The 13845-nt window shown below is 39.9% G+C and overlaps 1 protein-coding gene across 1 annotated transcript; it reads right to left on the bottom strand.

Annotated features, from left to right (window-relative positions):
- Positions 1-2243: 2243 nt before the first annotated feature.
- Positions 2244-13790, bottom strand: IFT52 (intraflagellar transport 52). Its single transcript, XM_009318658.1, has 13 exons — positions 13601-13790; positions 12606-12693; positions 12214-12343; positions 11288-11363; positions 11129-11200; positions 10129-10255; positions 7814-7900; positions 7053-7121; positions 6142-6296; positions 5025-5112; positions 3808-3916; positions 3146-3291; positions 2244-2561 (listed from the first exon to the last, which is right to left on the bottom strand). Exons 1-13 carry the CDS (start codon positions 13717-13719, stop codon positions 2514-2516), a joined length of 1314 nt encoding a protein of 437 aa, XP_009316933.1. The 5' UTR covers positions 13720-13790; the 3' UTR covers positions 2244-2513.
- Positions 13791-13845: the final 55 nt, after the last annotated feature.

The raw sequence follows: 13845 nt of genomic DNA on the forward strand, positions 1-13845 counted from the left end.
GGAGCGCCCGCGGGCCGGTGTCACCGGTGTCACCCTCCCGCGGTTAGTTTTATGCGGGACTTTAATGGTCGTCCCAGCTGGAGGAATCCAGCACCGCGAGCCCTTGCTGGCGCAGAGAGCCGCAAGGACAGTTTACCCTGTGTAACTTCCAGCCTGGTCCGAGGGAACGGAACGAGCCCACCCCAGTCGCACCCCCCCCCCCATTACAGATTTTCTTGCTCTCCTGTTCCAGCGTCCCACCTTACACAAACACTTGCTCTCCTTCCTCTTTTTCCTCTCCCCTCACTGCTTACAGCGGACACAACGACATGGAGAAGTACTCGTTAAAACCACTTTCCAGGATATTTACAGTTTCCTGAAGAACCAATATGCACTCCCCCCTCTTCTTTTAGGGATAGATTAAGGGAGGAGAAGTCGTGCTGCATGAGAGGACAGAGACAAAAAAGGGACAGCAGCAATAGTTGCTTGGAGCCAACTTCTGTGAATTACAGCAATAGTTTCATTAATAGATAAACTCCGTGGCTAGCTGCGTGCCTAACCTTCCCGTGGCCCAGCCTCACTTCTTGAACGCCCTCACCCACTTGCACTCCTTCAAAAATCCGTCCATCAGCCGTAAACTCTATGCGTATCATATTCCCATGACCAAAGTAAGCACTTCTGTTTACAAAATAACAGTTTGAATACTTCCAGAGGGCCAAAGGGACAGCTTTGAAAGAGAGATGCAAGCTATTGCCTCAACATCTATTTCACACTAGAACTTCTGGCCAAAAAAACATCCATTCAGTGAAAAAAAATCTGTTCTTTTACTTCAGCTGTCAGAGCGGCACTACAGGCGAACAGTAAACAGGGAGCTGCTTGTATTCTCCGGCTGCTCAGATGACTTTTTTCTAAACCATGTTACAACATCAGGAACAGGTGACAAAACAACTCAGAAAAAGGGCCCGAAAGAGAAAGTATTTACATTTTGAAGTATAAACACCACGGAACAGTACAAACTAGATCTATAATTAGGAAGAGGATCACACAGTTGTTTGGTTCAACTGCGGTCTGTGCCGGTTGACTGCTTGGTATTGGTACTGCCCAGGAAAGATTAAGCTTATTGTGTAAATCTGTAGCTGGAATGGACGAAGTACTCTGTGTGACAAACACAACCATGCCCTTAAAGAAAAAATAAACAAAAGAGGAAGAAATGAAAAATTTTAAACATGCTGCCATGAAAAAGGCATGTCGGCAGCGTAAGAAGAGATACAACCACTTCTGCTGACATCGTATTAGCACATCTCAACTGGTCAGTAACTTAGCAGGTGCTTTGGGGCACCTCCTCTAGAAAAACCTGCGCCAAGCTGGCATCCGAAGCATGAAGCAATGTAAAATGAAATGACTTTTTGTGGGATAAAAGATGAACAGATCTTTTGAAAAAAGCAGCTTTCACGTTAAAAAAACACGGCAGAGCAAGGTAAGGCACGGGTGTCACAAAGGCCGCATAGAAGGCTTGAGCGGGGGAAGAATTTAAGTTTCACAGTTTGGGTGTCAGATTAAATACAAAATTTTTTGGATGTCAAAGTGCAGTCTCAGTGTTGATATAAAAAAAAAAGTCCTTGCAACACAGACACGCAATGTTAATGATGTTGACAAATCTTTTCTTCTCACCACTCATATCCTTGGCTCCATTTTTGCTGTGCATTGAGCTTCAACACTTCATGGTCAATGAATTTCACTCGAATTTCCGTTCTTGTGCATTATCTAGCTCACTATCTCTGTGAATAGGCTAGATATCAATTAACTGTAAGTAAAAATATTCCTGAGTTTCTGCACAGTATCACATTTTCTTAACAATGATGCATTAAATCTTAAAGTCTTCTTCATCCAAATGCTGTCTCTTCTTTTCAAAATGATGTATTCCCAGTCTTACACGAAGCAGCGATCTGCAACAATGTCATTATTGCTTAATTTCGACTCTTCCCCTCCCTTGGAAGAAATGTTTTCTTTCTACAGTAACAAAACCACCTCTCCTTGGTACACTTTGGCAGAGAGACAAAAGGAGACTGCCTCGGGGTGACAGCCTAGCATATGTTCAGCAGCTCCTGCATTTATGGCTGTATTTTCTTTTCCACAGTTCACAAACCAGAATAACAATTTTTCCCACAGTGCAATTAAGGACTACACGTACACCAGGAGAACCCACAGTAAGCCTTACTACAAGACAATAAATACTGGAGCCAGAAAGAAGGATCAAAACCACATTTTCTTAGTATAAGATTTTTTTTCCATATATTACAAAATTACAGTTTCAATAAAGAAGTAGAAAAATAGGAAATTATTTGGAAAGTGCTTGCAAAATACAAGCACTTCCTCAAAAGGCATTAATCATCCAAACTACCACACATAAATGATCCAAACATTCAGTGAACTACTGAGATGGTCCCAATCAATATACTGAACACAGAGGTTGAAAAAAATGGAAAAGTATGTTTCTACTAAAAGGTCTATCTCAAAGTGGGGAAAGCCAGGTCTCAGTTACCATTCTGCAATCCAGCTTCACTTGTGTCAGTATCATGTTCCTTAGGTACGGGAAAAGGAGAACGGAGGAAAAAAGAAAAAGAAAAAAAAATTTCAACAATAGGGTAGAAATGTCAGATTTTGCTCTTAACTAGACTATTTGACAAACAGGGAATACTTGTTAGTAGAAACAGCTGAACTGCCAATATGTTCCAAACAGGCTCTGAAGCATCAAATTTACTATAAAGAATTATTTCAACACAGTACTGCTTGTGAGTAACAATGCTAGTTTCACATCCACGTCGTAGCATTAGCGAGCACTGCAAACATTCACGAGGGCACACTGCTGTTACACAATGCACCATTAATGACCTGTATTTAGCTGAAATTACCGAAACTACACTTGCATGTATTAATCCCCCAATTAAAATAAATGAGAGACTTAATAATTGAGCACTACACATTCTATACAGATTAACAGTCATAAGTATTCTGGATCACACTTCACTGGTCTAATTTATTACACAACAAATGTCTTAACACATCACTGTACCTCTTGCCTGTGAGAAGCGTAGCTGCTACAAAGATACGTCAGCCTCAGCGCTGACACTTCCAACTATTCGCTTGTAATTGTTATTAAAAATACCTGATTCAGTTTCTTAAACTCAACCACTTGGAAGAAGATGTGCTCCAGGATATGTTTGGCATCTTGCTTCTCCTTGGGGAGTTTAGTTGTTACTCCTAGGATATCGCCACATTTTCGTACGTAAAACTCCAGGTCATCATCAGTACCTAAACAAGCATCCCAGGGAAGAAGGCAGTTGAATATCACACATATCTGTATCAGCTGGGCAAAAATGTACTACAAATCTCCACTTGTTGTGGGCATTCTGGGAGGTTAAGTCCTATAACTAAGTCCAGTGGACTAGCCATGATGTATTCTTGCAGCTAGTACCTTCTCATCATTTTTAGATTTCAGGTGTGTTTAGAATAATCTTAACATTTTAACTTCAAAGCGTAAAAAGATGTGAAGTAAATCAGCAAGAGTGTGCAAAGCAATTTATGCATGATATAGGAAACAGCAGGCAGAAACATAATAAAATGTCATGTAACAAACAAAATAAAATGTCATGGTACATAAAGTCAGGTTATCAATTTCCAAGGCCTTCCAATTTCCATTGCCCAGGATGAGAGCAATGGATTTTCGTAAATGAGGAGCATGTTTTAAAATTAAATACAACAACAAATTTCCTCCAAAAACTTGGATTTTGTATATAAATGTGTAAACAATCAGTCTGCTCTGCTTACATTTGTTTGTAATCTCTGCAAGACGAGCTTTCTCAGAGGAAAAAGTGTCATCCAAGTCAAACAGCTCCAGAGGAGGAGGAGGCAATTCTCTGAAAGCAGGTGGAAAAACCTTTAAGAGAAGAATTAGCATGGTTTATTGCCAAATATTTTTCTTACACTTTACAGATCTCTAAGACAACAGTTCTGGACTTAGACTGGACTTGAAGAAACCTTTTATAAAGTCAAAAGCAACGCCAAAGCCCACAGTACAAAGGTACACCTTTTTTAACATTCTATTTATATTTTGTAACAGTAACTGAATATTCCAAAAAGACTTAGTCACAAGTATGCCAGAATTACACCTCGCATCGCAACTAGACATACTGCATTTGCAGTTTGTTTTTAGTTTTGCTCCATGAGATCCAGGTGATAGCTGAGACAGCTGAGGTACTAAGCTCGCCGTAACAGCTCACCTTGGAAACATGTTCACACCAATTCTGGTAAGAGTATTTTCTTTTTCATGCAGTCACCACTTATGCCACAAGTTGGACTTGTGTTTTTAAAGAGCAGCGCATGAGACACTACTTTGAGCTGCACCCCTGCAGCTCTAAGGATCCCAGTAATGTTTCCTCAGTGGCCAAGGTAAAGAAGGATGGAGCCATGATGGCAAAACTCAAAGATACTCAAAGATACCTGCTTTTCAAAATAAGTTTGGCAGTGCCATAGCTCGTGTTGTTGCTGCCAGCCCAAATCTCTGCTGGTGAAAGCCTGGCCAGCCCTTGCTGTAAAAGACGAACGCTCCACTTTCTACTTCGCCAAAGGATATGGGAGATGGAAAAAGAGTGGGACAGACTGGCTCCTCCCCTGGCAGCAGCCAGTATATTACTTACACCACCACTGCTTTCTGAAATACCACATTCTGTTTTCACAGCGAAGGCTGAAGCCCAGCAGCTCACAGGACTGGGAGCAGCTACTCGGCTGAAGGCTTATATACACAAGGCATTCTGCTATGGTACCAGATGCTACATTTTCAAGCTCTGTTGATAAAAATTAGAAGCATAAATAAGTGCTCTTTCCTAAAAAGATAGTCCCTGCAATGTATTCAACTCCCAAGTGATTATTACAACAGCATTTCTCACTTTTTTTTTTTTTTGAAAGAACTATGGAGATGACACACAGAGGTTTTACATGAAACGGAAGGATTCTCCACGTGCTGTATCAGCAAGGAGATTACTCACAGCTGGCTGGAGGACAGGTAGTGGAGTCTCAAATTGAGGCTGAATGAGTTGGAGGGGTTCGTGCTTCACATTCAGCTGTTCATAAGCTCTGCAGCACAGAAGAAGACAAAGTATGAGAGAAGAAATGATACAATAGCCATTTCCACTTGCATGCAATAAAGGCTATAAGGATGAATTTTTATGAAGACACCAGGGTCAACATTATGCACAGTCATAGCCCTAAAAAAATGGGATGTCTTAATTTTAGAAGGACCCCAGAGAACTACATGTCAGTAATAATTGACTTCTACAGCAAGCAAATTAGTTAAAATCATGACAGAGAAGAAGATGATAGGTGATAAGATAAGACGATAAAAAAGAAGGAAGTCACACCTCAATTCTTCAAGCAACTGTTAAAGGGATGAATGTGCATGAGGAAAAAGTGATCCAGTTCAAAAAGAGCAGACTTGGGATTTCAAAAAGGTTTTTCAGGAAGTCCATAACCAAGTGCTATTTTAAAAAGTTATTTGTTATGGGATGAGAAGGGAGATCCCACTATGAATTCACATCTAGCGAAAATACAAGAAATACAGAGTAAGAAGAAAAAGTGTCCACAACAGAGTGGAGTTTCGTGGAATCTGTGTTAAGCCTGCTACTATTCAACGTGTTCATGCATGATCTGGGTAACAGATGAGTTAAGAGGGACAAAGCTGCTAGCAATACAAAACTGGTAAAACTGAGCAGCAGATAAATCTCAAGACAATTATTGGGAAATGTGAAGATGAATGCAATGCAGCTTCAGTAAATGCCAAGTAATTCACAAGTGGAAAAACAACCAGTTATCACTCCAGAAAGTACCCAACATCACTGTAGATAGCTCTACTAAAAATATCAGTTCACTGAATCAGCAGTAGTCAGAAAAAAGGAACAAACAATGTCAGAAACTACAGCTAAGACAAGAAGCAAGAGAAAATATCACTGTCACACTGTACAAATCAATCTTCTGGTATATGCATATTCAGAATGCTGCCTACAGCTCAGTCCCTTCTGCTCTTAAGCAGACACAGTTAAGCACAAACAGAAAATGCAGAATACACAACAGAAAAATGAAAAAAAAAAAAAAACCACAGCTGCTGACTTGATAACTGAAGGGAGGGCAGTTGTATCCAGCTGATAAAGGGATGTATCGAACAGCTTTGTGAAGTCTCTTGGGTTCTCATCTCCTTCTTGCAGACAGACTCGCAGTTGCTCAGACAGCGCAGCTGTATCTGGGAGCATGGTATAGTCCGAAATCTGAACACACACACACACACAGATACACACGCCTATGAATTAAAAAGACCAGCCCAATGACATAGGCTCTTTCTAGTTTATCTCTCACCTAAAATCTCACCTAGAAATAATTATTTCACTCTTTACCACATATGACCATTTGCAGTGCAGCTTACTAGATTGATAGACTGTGCAAACTCTATTCTCTTAGGTGTAAAACTGCTTGCCACCTGGACGTTGTATCTGAATTTCTGTTAATTCTTTAAAATTAAAAGAGACAGCTTACTGGCCAACGGTGGAAGACTGTTGTTCTTTTTATGCATGCAGAGTATACAATTTTATCATGTATGATATTTCCAAGTAAAAATAGCATTTGCATACATCAGTGAAAAAAGCAGCTAAAATTGATACACAGGTCGATCCCTACTCATATGCAGAAAATCTGCCTTCACTTCACGCATGTTCCTCTTGTCTGAGGGCTCAGAGTGAAGTGCAAACTTATTATGCTGCAGCAGCAAATGATCTCATAAACATAGGCAAACTGGAAAGAGATGAAATCTGATAATGAATAGCAATCTAAATCTGACAGAGATACAATACCATTATTTTTTACGCCTAATCCATCTGTCTATTCAATCTTAGACCCTGAATAAAGGGTCTGCAACAACAACAGCATCCATCTAGCTGTTAACCATTTTGTGCTAAATACATCATTTGCCAAAACTGGTGCTGCTGGATCACACTATCATTTACTTCCTTGTGATGGATCTCTCTTACCTCAGGGTCCTCCATATCCATCTGGTTTAAATGGATATCTGATGTTGTGAGCCACTGGAAAAGCACATCCTGGAGAAGGGCAAAACTTAATTAATTTCTGGAGGGTCCAAGTAATCTTACATTATGCTTAAACATTCATAGTAAATCTATTAAATAACATACCATGAAAAAGAAGAAAAATATGGGTAGTAAATCAAAGAATATCTAGGGAGAAAATACAAACTTTATTTGTAGTTCCATATGGAAGCAATGAGTCATGGCAATGAGCATACTTTGTATGAGGTGCATACTTTCAGGCACATGTCAGCAGGACACTCCCCTTCTTACACATAACATCTTACACATATACATACCCCACTTTGGAAAGCGCATTACAATCTCCAGGTATCAGGAGCTATATATGCAACGGTTTATTATTAATTAGCAGCCATAATCAAGCGCTAAAGAAGCTAAGAAAAAGTAGTAAACAAAAAAAGCCCTCTACTGAATATTTAAATATTAATAACAATAAAGTGGTGAACAGAAGTAGGAAAAGCTTTTCAGAGTCCTATAACATAAATAATAAACTATATATTTAAAACATCCTTCCTGTTACTTGTGCTCTAACAAATTCCTCAGATGTTAGTATTGGGTTAGAAATCTCCATACTCCATTTCATTGCTCTAAGATGAAGCTAGTGAGCTTGGGTTGCTTTGTAAGTGCTGTGAAAATCCACTGAAGTGTTTTTTTAAAAAACAAACAAAAAAACCCAATAAACTTACCATGATCTTACCATTTTCTTCTTTATCTAAATATTGATCACTGAACATGTGGGAAGATCCCAATGCTGCCATCTTTCCACCTTGATTCTAACAACAAAGAATACAATACAGCAAAACATCCAAATTGCAGTTTTAGAGGCAATTGTTAATGCTGTCTAATTACAAAGTGATTTAAAGAAACAGGAAATTTTGGAATAAGGAGTGGCAAAAGCAGTTTCAAACTTGGCAAGCTCACAAGAGTGCAGCATTATTATAAGACTATACGCTCTCAAGGCTCATAAATTTATTAAAAGTACTGATCTGCATTTCATAAGAGTAGACAGACAATTGGCTGGCAATCAAAAAAAATACAGAGAATATCATCAACAAAAGCTGCACTTAGGCTGTTTTTGCAGAAAAAGAACACTCTTTTTTTCAATCAAGTAAAAAAGAATTAAGTTAAATGAATGCATTATTAACTTCCGGCAACCCATTCTTCAGTGTTCAGAATGTAAACCTAGAGGCCAGTGACATGCATGCATGTCAATATAGCACATATGCATGTCAGGTAATGAGGAAAGAGTTTGGTAATTTGACAATGACCTTACAATATTATTTGTAAGATAAAATCCAAAATCTGCAGGTCATTGTATTTTAATTTAGGTAAATTAAACATGCAGGAAAATGCATTCATGAAACATCTTTGGAATTCTTCTCTATCCAAATTACCTCTTAATTCCACAAGGACATACATAAGAAATAGTGAGTTTTCAACAGAACAAAAACCACTGTAACGCTCCCTGCACCAACTGCGAAACTCATAGCATAATATAACCATGAAGACTGCTGTAATGAATTTGAAGATACATCAAACAAAGCTCCAGTTTGTTTAACAAATTTCTGATGTTTCATACTCCATGCTTTGCAAGGTTTTAACCTGAATTCTACATGCTTTAGCCACAATAGCATAACTAGGTAGCATCCTCTGCTCTTACTTTCCATTCCTTCACTTTCTGTGGCTGTTCTTTACCGTATCTCTTTTTCACTCCAAGAGATCTTGTTTTCCTTCTACCAAGTTTCTCTGCTCTGCTTGAGAGACAACCTCTGTCTCTAGCTTCATCTTCTACCCTTGCGTCTATAACTCCCTTGAGCTAGATAGGAAAAACGATGCCATGTATTTGACATTCATGTCATGGTGTTATATCAAGGGAAGAACTATCAGTACGATGTGTAACGGTTTCCACTGCACAAACCTATTACGCTTCTGTGATGAACCCACGCAAAACGCTTCACGGAGGTGCAACCAAATTGTGTGGATTTCACTTACAGCATAATTTAGTTGCTATAATTCTCAGAAGAAAACACTCCTCTCCACACCGCTTAGGCGAAGCACGTGAGACCCCACATAAACAGGCACAGTCTTGAAACAAGAACACCAGCCAGCAAGGCTGTAATCCTAGTAGAGGTAAGGCTTTACGTAACTTAGATGACTTATGTGGCAAAAAGACAACTCTCTCATTAACGCAAATAATTTCAGTATTATCATGGGTGCAAAATTAGGCATGAGTCTATGGGTCCATTGGATCTATGCGCAAATATTGTGTGGGTGGAGGGATTTTATTATATCTTACTCTGACAGCTGCAGATAAAATGCGAGCAGTAAGTGTACTTATAAGTTCACGTCATGCTGCTGTATTGTCTTTGATTTATGGGGTTTATTTCAGCCGCAACATGGGGGGATGAAGTTGGGCATCCTCAGGAAAAAAATCACCTTCCTACCGAAGATACCAAAAAGCCACAGTAGTGTTAGAGGCTCACCTACATGGTAAAAAATGTATTAACAAGTTTACATTCACTAACAATATTAATTCTTTCTTTGTACCCATCATCTACTACTAGATTTCTGAATTATTTTTTTTTAATAAATTAACAGGGCTGGACGGGTAAGATAACATAAAAATCTACTGGTTCCAAGGTGACAATGCTCTTCCTTAACTCAATATGGCATATTTATGAAGCTAATGATAATCTTACTTACTAAATGATCACTAAAACACTGGAAAAAACCCCAAACAATGAGACTTTAAAGAAGAACTAAAAATATCCATCTGTCAACCAAACAAATACATAATCTTTGCTGACCATCAAATTAATTCTCCTCTGAACCCCACGCAAAGAAGTTTTCTGTAAAAGGAAGCAGCAGTCACCAGGTTCATCTGGAGTTTGCAGGTGCATCAAAAATAGAAGTGGGTTTGTAAGCACTCCCAGAAAATACATTCACAATTTCTGTGTGGGGTAGGGGGAGAATGCACGGTTTGTTACATGCAGAATCATACCTCATGCTGATAGAAAGCAAGAACAGGCCTGTTGAGCGGGAAGCAGACAGATCCTGTTGATAGAACAGCCACTGCTGGTTTCATCACATTCAGTGTGGCACCAAATGGATACACGAAAGTGAGCGCTCTGCAGGAAAATACAGAAACTCTGTAAGTATCTGCATGTATCGGGTAGGCTGGACATATTTATAAAACTCAGTCTGTCTGCCTAAACTGCAAACTGTAATTATCCACTGGCGGTGGAATGCCAAGAGGCATGCATTCGAACATTCAGATCACTATAATGACATTTTAGTCTCTTTCTACAGGTTTTACCAGGCTGACAATTTGCCTTTAAATAACAAAGAACACTCTTGATTTGATTTCTGTTTGCACACTCCTGTATCTGAGAGAAGGGTAGGGGTATTTAACTCGCAGACAAATATATTCTGGAAGGAAACTACATGAAACGTTTTTACACTTACATTTTTTCTTGTAATCAACCACATGGTCATTTATTAGTCTAAAAGCTGGCTGCAAGGAAGAATACAAACATTTATAGTTCTTTACAGAAAAGCTGTCATCTTCTCAATGCCTTTTCACTCCTCTGCAGCACAGAGGGATGGAAAGCTAAAAACTGCAATAAATGTCTATCTTACCCTGGATTAAGACTCTTTAAAAAGACGTAGGGTTGCTCATGCCTGCAGCCAGACCACTCACTATCTAGAGGTTATTCATGTTTACATTGTTTAATCAAATTCAAATCCACAGACAAGGGACAAAAAAGATCTGGTCAGAAGAGTAATAGTTCCCTTCAAAACCTATCACTCCTGCTCCTTCATTGGTTATCAAGCACTACTAAACAGATTCTCCTTTCCAGATATACCCTTGAGGAGCAAGAAGCTGACATAAGAAATGCATTAGAAAACCTCAACACAAGCACAACATACTCCTGCTAGATCACAAACCTGCTAATTATTCTAAATCTTTTCACATCAGCTTCCTAAAGGAAAACACTTACTGTGAGTCATGTCCACTTCCATCTTCATCTGATGTCTCAAGAACTGTTTTTCTTGCAGCTTCACTGATTCCCCTACAAGATGTTGAAAAGCAAAACTTACTGAAAACAATATGGATTATAAGAGTTTACTGTAAAGTTTTATATACCCCAACTATTTACCTATTCAAAACTCCATCAGAGATTAGTGCTTCTTTTGGGTGGTGGTACTTGTAATATACATTTCGTACTACAGCATCTTGAAGAAAGAAAAAAAATAAAAGAAATTTACATCTTAGCTGATCAGTATGCTAGATACAGCAATGAAAAATGAGTTTAGCTCTTGGATTCCCCGGGTGTTTGCTTCTAACACCACAAAGCTGGCATGTGGCTCCCAAAAGAATTCAGATCAGCCTTCTCTACTGTTTCTTTTTGGACATACAGATTTAGAACAGGAATATATTTGCAAGTTCAAATAAAAATAAGCACATCTCCACGTCTTCTGCAAAGCAGAAGAGGCAAAAGGATGATCCAGTTAAAATAATATGTATCAAGTTTTACAATTTCAAATTCTTTTTTTTATACATCTTCCAAAAGCACGATGAATCTAATACTGTTGATGCAAAAAAAGGCACAGTCTAGAAATGCCACCAAAACCTCTAAAAATATTTTACGTACGCTGAGACGCAGTTGGGTTTTTTCACATTGGCAGTACAAAACTTAATGAATGGCATTTTATTGGTCTGCTAAAGAAAAGTGCCAGTTTATTCAGGGTAAGCATGAAGCGATTGAATCCATTAGAACGCATGGAAAAAACATTTGACGTGAAACTAGAATTGATATTTGTTAGTAAATGCCATTAAAATTGACAACTACAGCAAAGGAATGGAGATGGCCAAGTTGTTATCAAGATACTGTGTCCATGGAAAGCCCTTGGTGTACTCCAGTGTTACACTGCCATGTACATGTAGCTTTCAAGAAAAAACATCTCTTAGACCAAAAGGTACTTTGTGAGAGGGATCTGCTCGGCTTATACCGACAAAGGCTGAGCCTGCCCTTTAGATTTTGCTGAAAACGGAAGAACAAAACGTATCAGTGAGCCCCATTACCATTATTGAAAACGATCCCATATTCTTCTAACAAAAAGTTAATATTTGTGCCGTATCGGGACTCTCCGCCTTCTCTTAGCATCACCAGGATGGCTCCACCATCCTCCAGGAATTTCTTCAGAACCAAAAACTAGAAGACAGCAAAGATCCACAAAAAACACATGTGAAAGAAGCTACACACAAGACTGCAGGAAGTTATACTGAGATGAAGGAAAGTAAATGATTCTGACTACTTACAATGAACTTGATCCTATCAGAAGAGCATTCAAATTTCAATTTGTGAAAATTCACATAAAGCAGTACTATTGCAAATTATTCTGTGTTGTTCTTTTCTATTTCATTTAACAAATCTTGAAACATAACTAATTTGCAAACAATTATTGACTTCTTACCTCAGCAGCACTGAACTTTTCTCGTGGCCCTGCTGTGATCCACAATTTTACCCCAAACAGTTTCTCAGATGTGATCTCATCTTTTAAGCTATGAATAGATTAATAAAGAGACATGATATGCTTGGATACAGTCCTGAACCACAACTTACTTTTTTTTTTTTTTTAAAGAACTAGCAAATAAACACAAAGCAAATAATTTCAGCCACTTCACATCCTTTTATCTGGGTTTAAAGTTGACAATTCAGGTGAAAGTAATCCTTACAAATTTCAAACCATTAAACAGTAAAGCCCCTCTAACAAGGTACTGTGGCAGATCCAGAACTGGTATAAACCATCACAGCTGCTGTTAAACTTTGCACCTGATGAGCTTCCTCTGATTTTTTCTTTTTGCTCTGGACACATTTTGTAGTGGACAGATAGGCAATATCACACGTACAAGGGCTGATTTCTTTTTATCCCAAACTCTAAATCAAGACGGACTCAAAAACCTGTAGCAGAAGTTTCATCCTTGTAACTTGCACTCTCTCTCTTCCGCAGATAAAACAGCTGAAAGCTCCAAAGACGACTATGCGCAGCATCTAACTGTGACATTACAGCTAATGCCACAGGGCGCGATCAATGCGAAAAAGGCGTTTTAGCTTACGGTTCACGTTCCCAAAGACTATCCGGGTGTTCAGTGCGGCCCACACACACGTTTCGGGATCTCTCTCCGGACTGTGGGTGCCCCAACCCCTACCCACTGGGGCTGCACGGTGGTGAGGCTGAGGCACCCCAGCCTCTTCACTCAGGAGCGGCCAAGCCCTCCCTCGGAGGTGAGGTGGATCCACACAGCCTGGGCAGGCTGAGAGAAGCCTCTTCTCCACTAGCTGCAAGAAACCTAAGCGTGCCTTCGGCCCTGCCTGCAAAGGACCCTCAGACCACAGGTACGCGGCTTCTCTCCCGCGCCAGCGCTCCAAAAAAAGCTGCCAAGGGTTACTCAGAAAGCTGCCCCTCACCTCTGTATCTTCCAGTTACCGCGAAGCCTTTTGCGCAAGGATTTGTAGCTGCTGGCGAGAGTGAAGGTCTCCCCTTTGGACGCATTGAAGACTATGGCATTCCGCAGGCCCCTCTCCATAGGGTTTCCCGGGGCTACCGCAGGGGAGGCCGAAGGAGGCCAGCGCGCGGGACGCGAAGCGAACCTCCAGCGCTCCCCGGCAGGACCCCCGCAGCGGGCCCGGGGCGTGGGGAGGGGGTCGCGGCC

This window comes from Pygoscelis adeliae, unplaced genomic scaffold (genome assembly GCF_000699105.1).
Source record: "Pygoscelis adeliae isolate BGI_AS28 unplaced genomic scaffold, ASM69910v1 Scaffold72, whole genome shotgun sequence".
Classification (NCBI taxonomy): domain Eukaryota; kingdom Metazoa; phylum Chordata; class Aves; order Sphenisciformes; family Spheniscidae; genus Pygoscelis; species Pygoscelis adeliae.

Bases quoted from the DNA above. Each gene is read 5' to 3' on its own strand.
- IFT52 (XM_009318658.1), bottom strand. From the start codon at position 13,719: ATGGAGAGGGGCCTGCGGAATGCCATAGTCTTCAATGCGTCCAAAGGG. The intron at 11,364-12,213 runs GTAATGGGGCTC...TCTTTCTTCAAG, and splicing joins TGGGATCGTTTTCAATAATG to ATGCTGTAGTACGAAATGTA. The intron at 3,292-3,807 runs GTAAGCAGAGCA...ATGCTTGTTTAG, and splicing joins TGCAGAGATTACAAACAAAT to GTACTGATGATGACCTGGAG.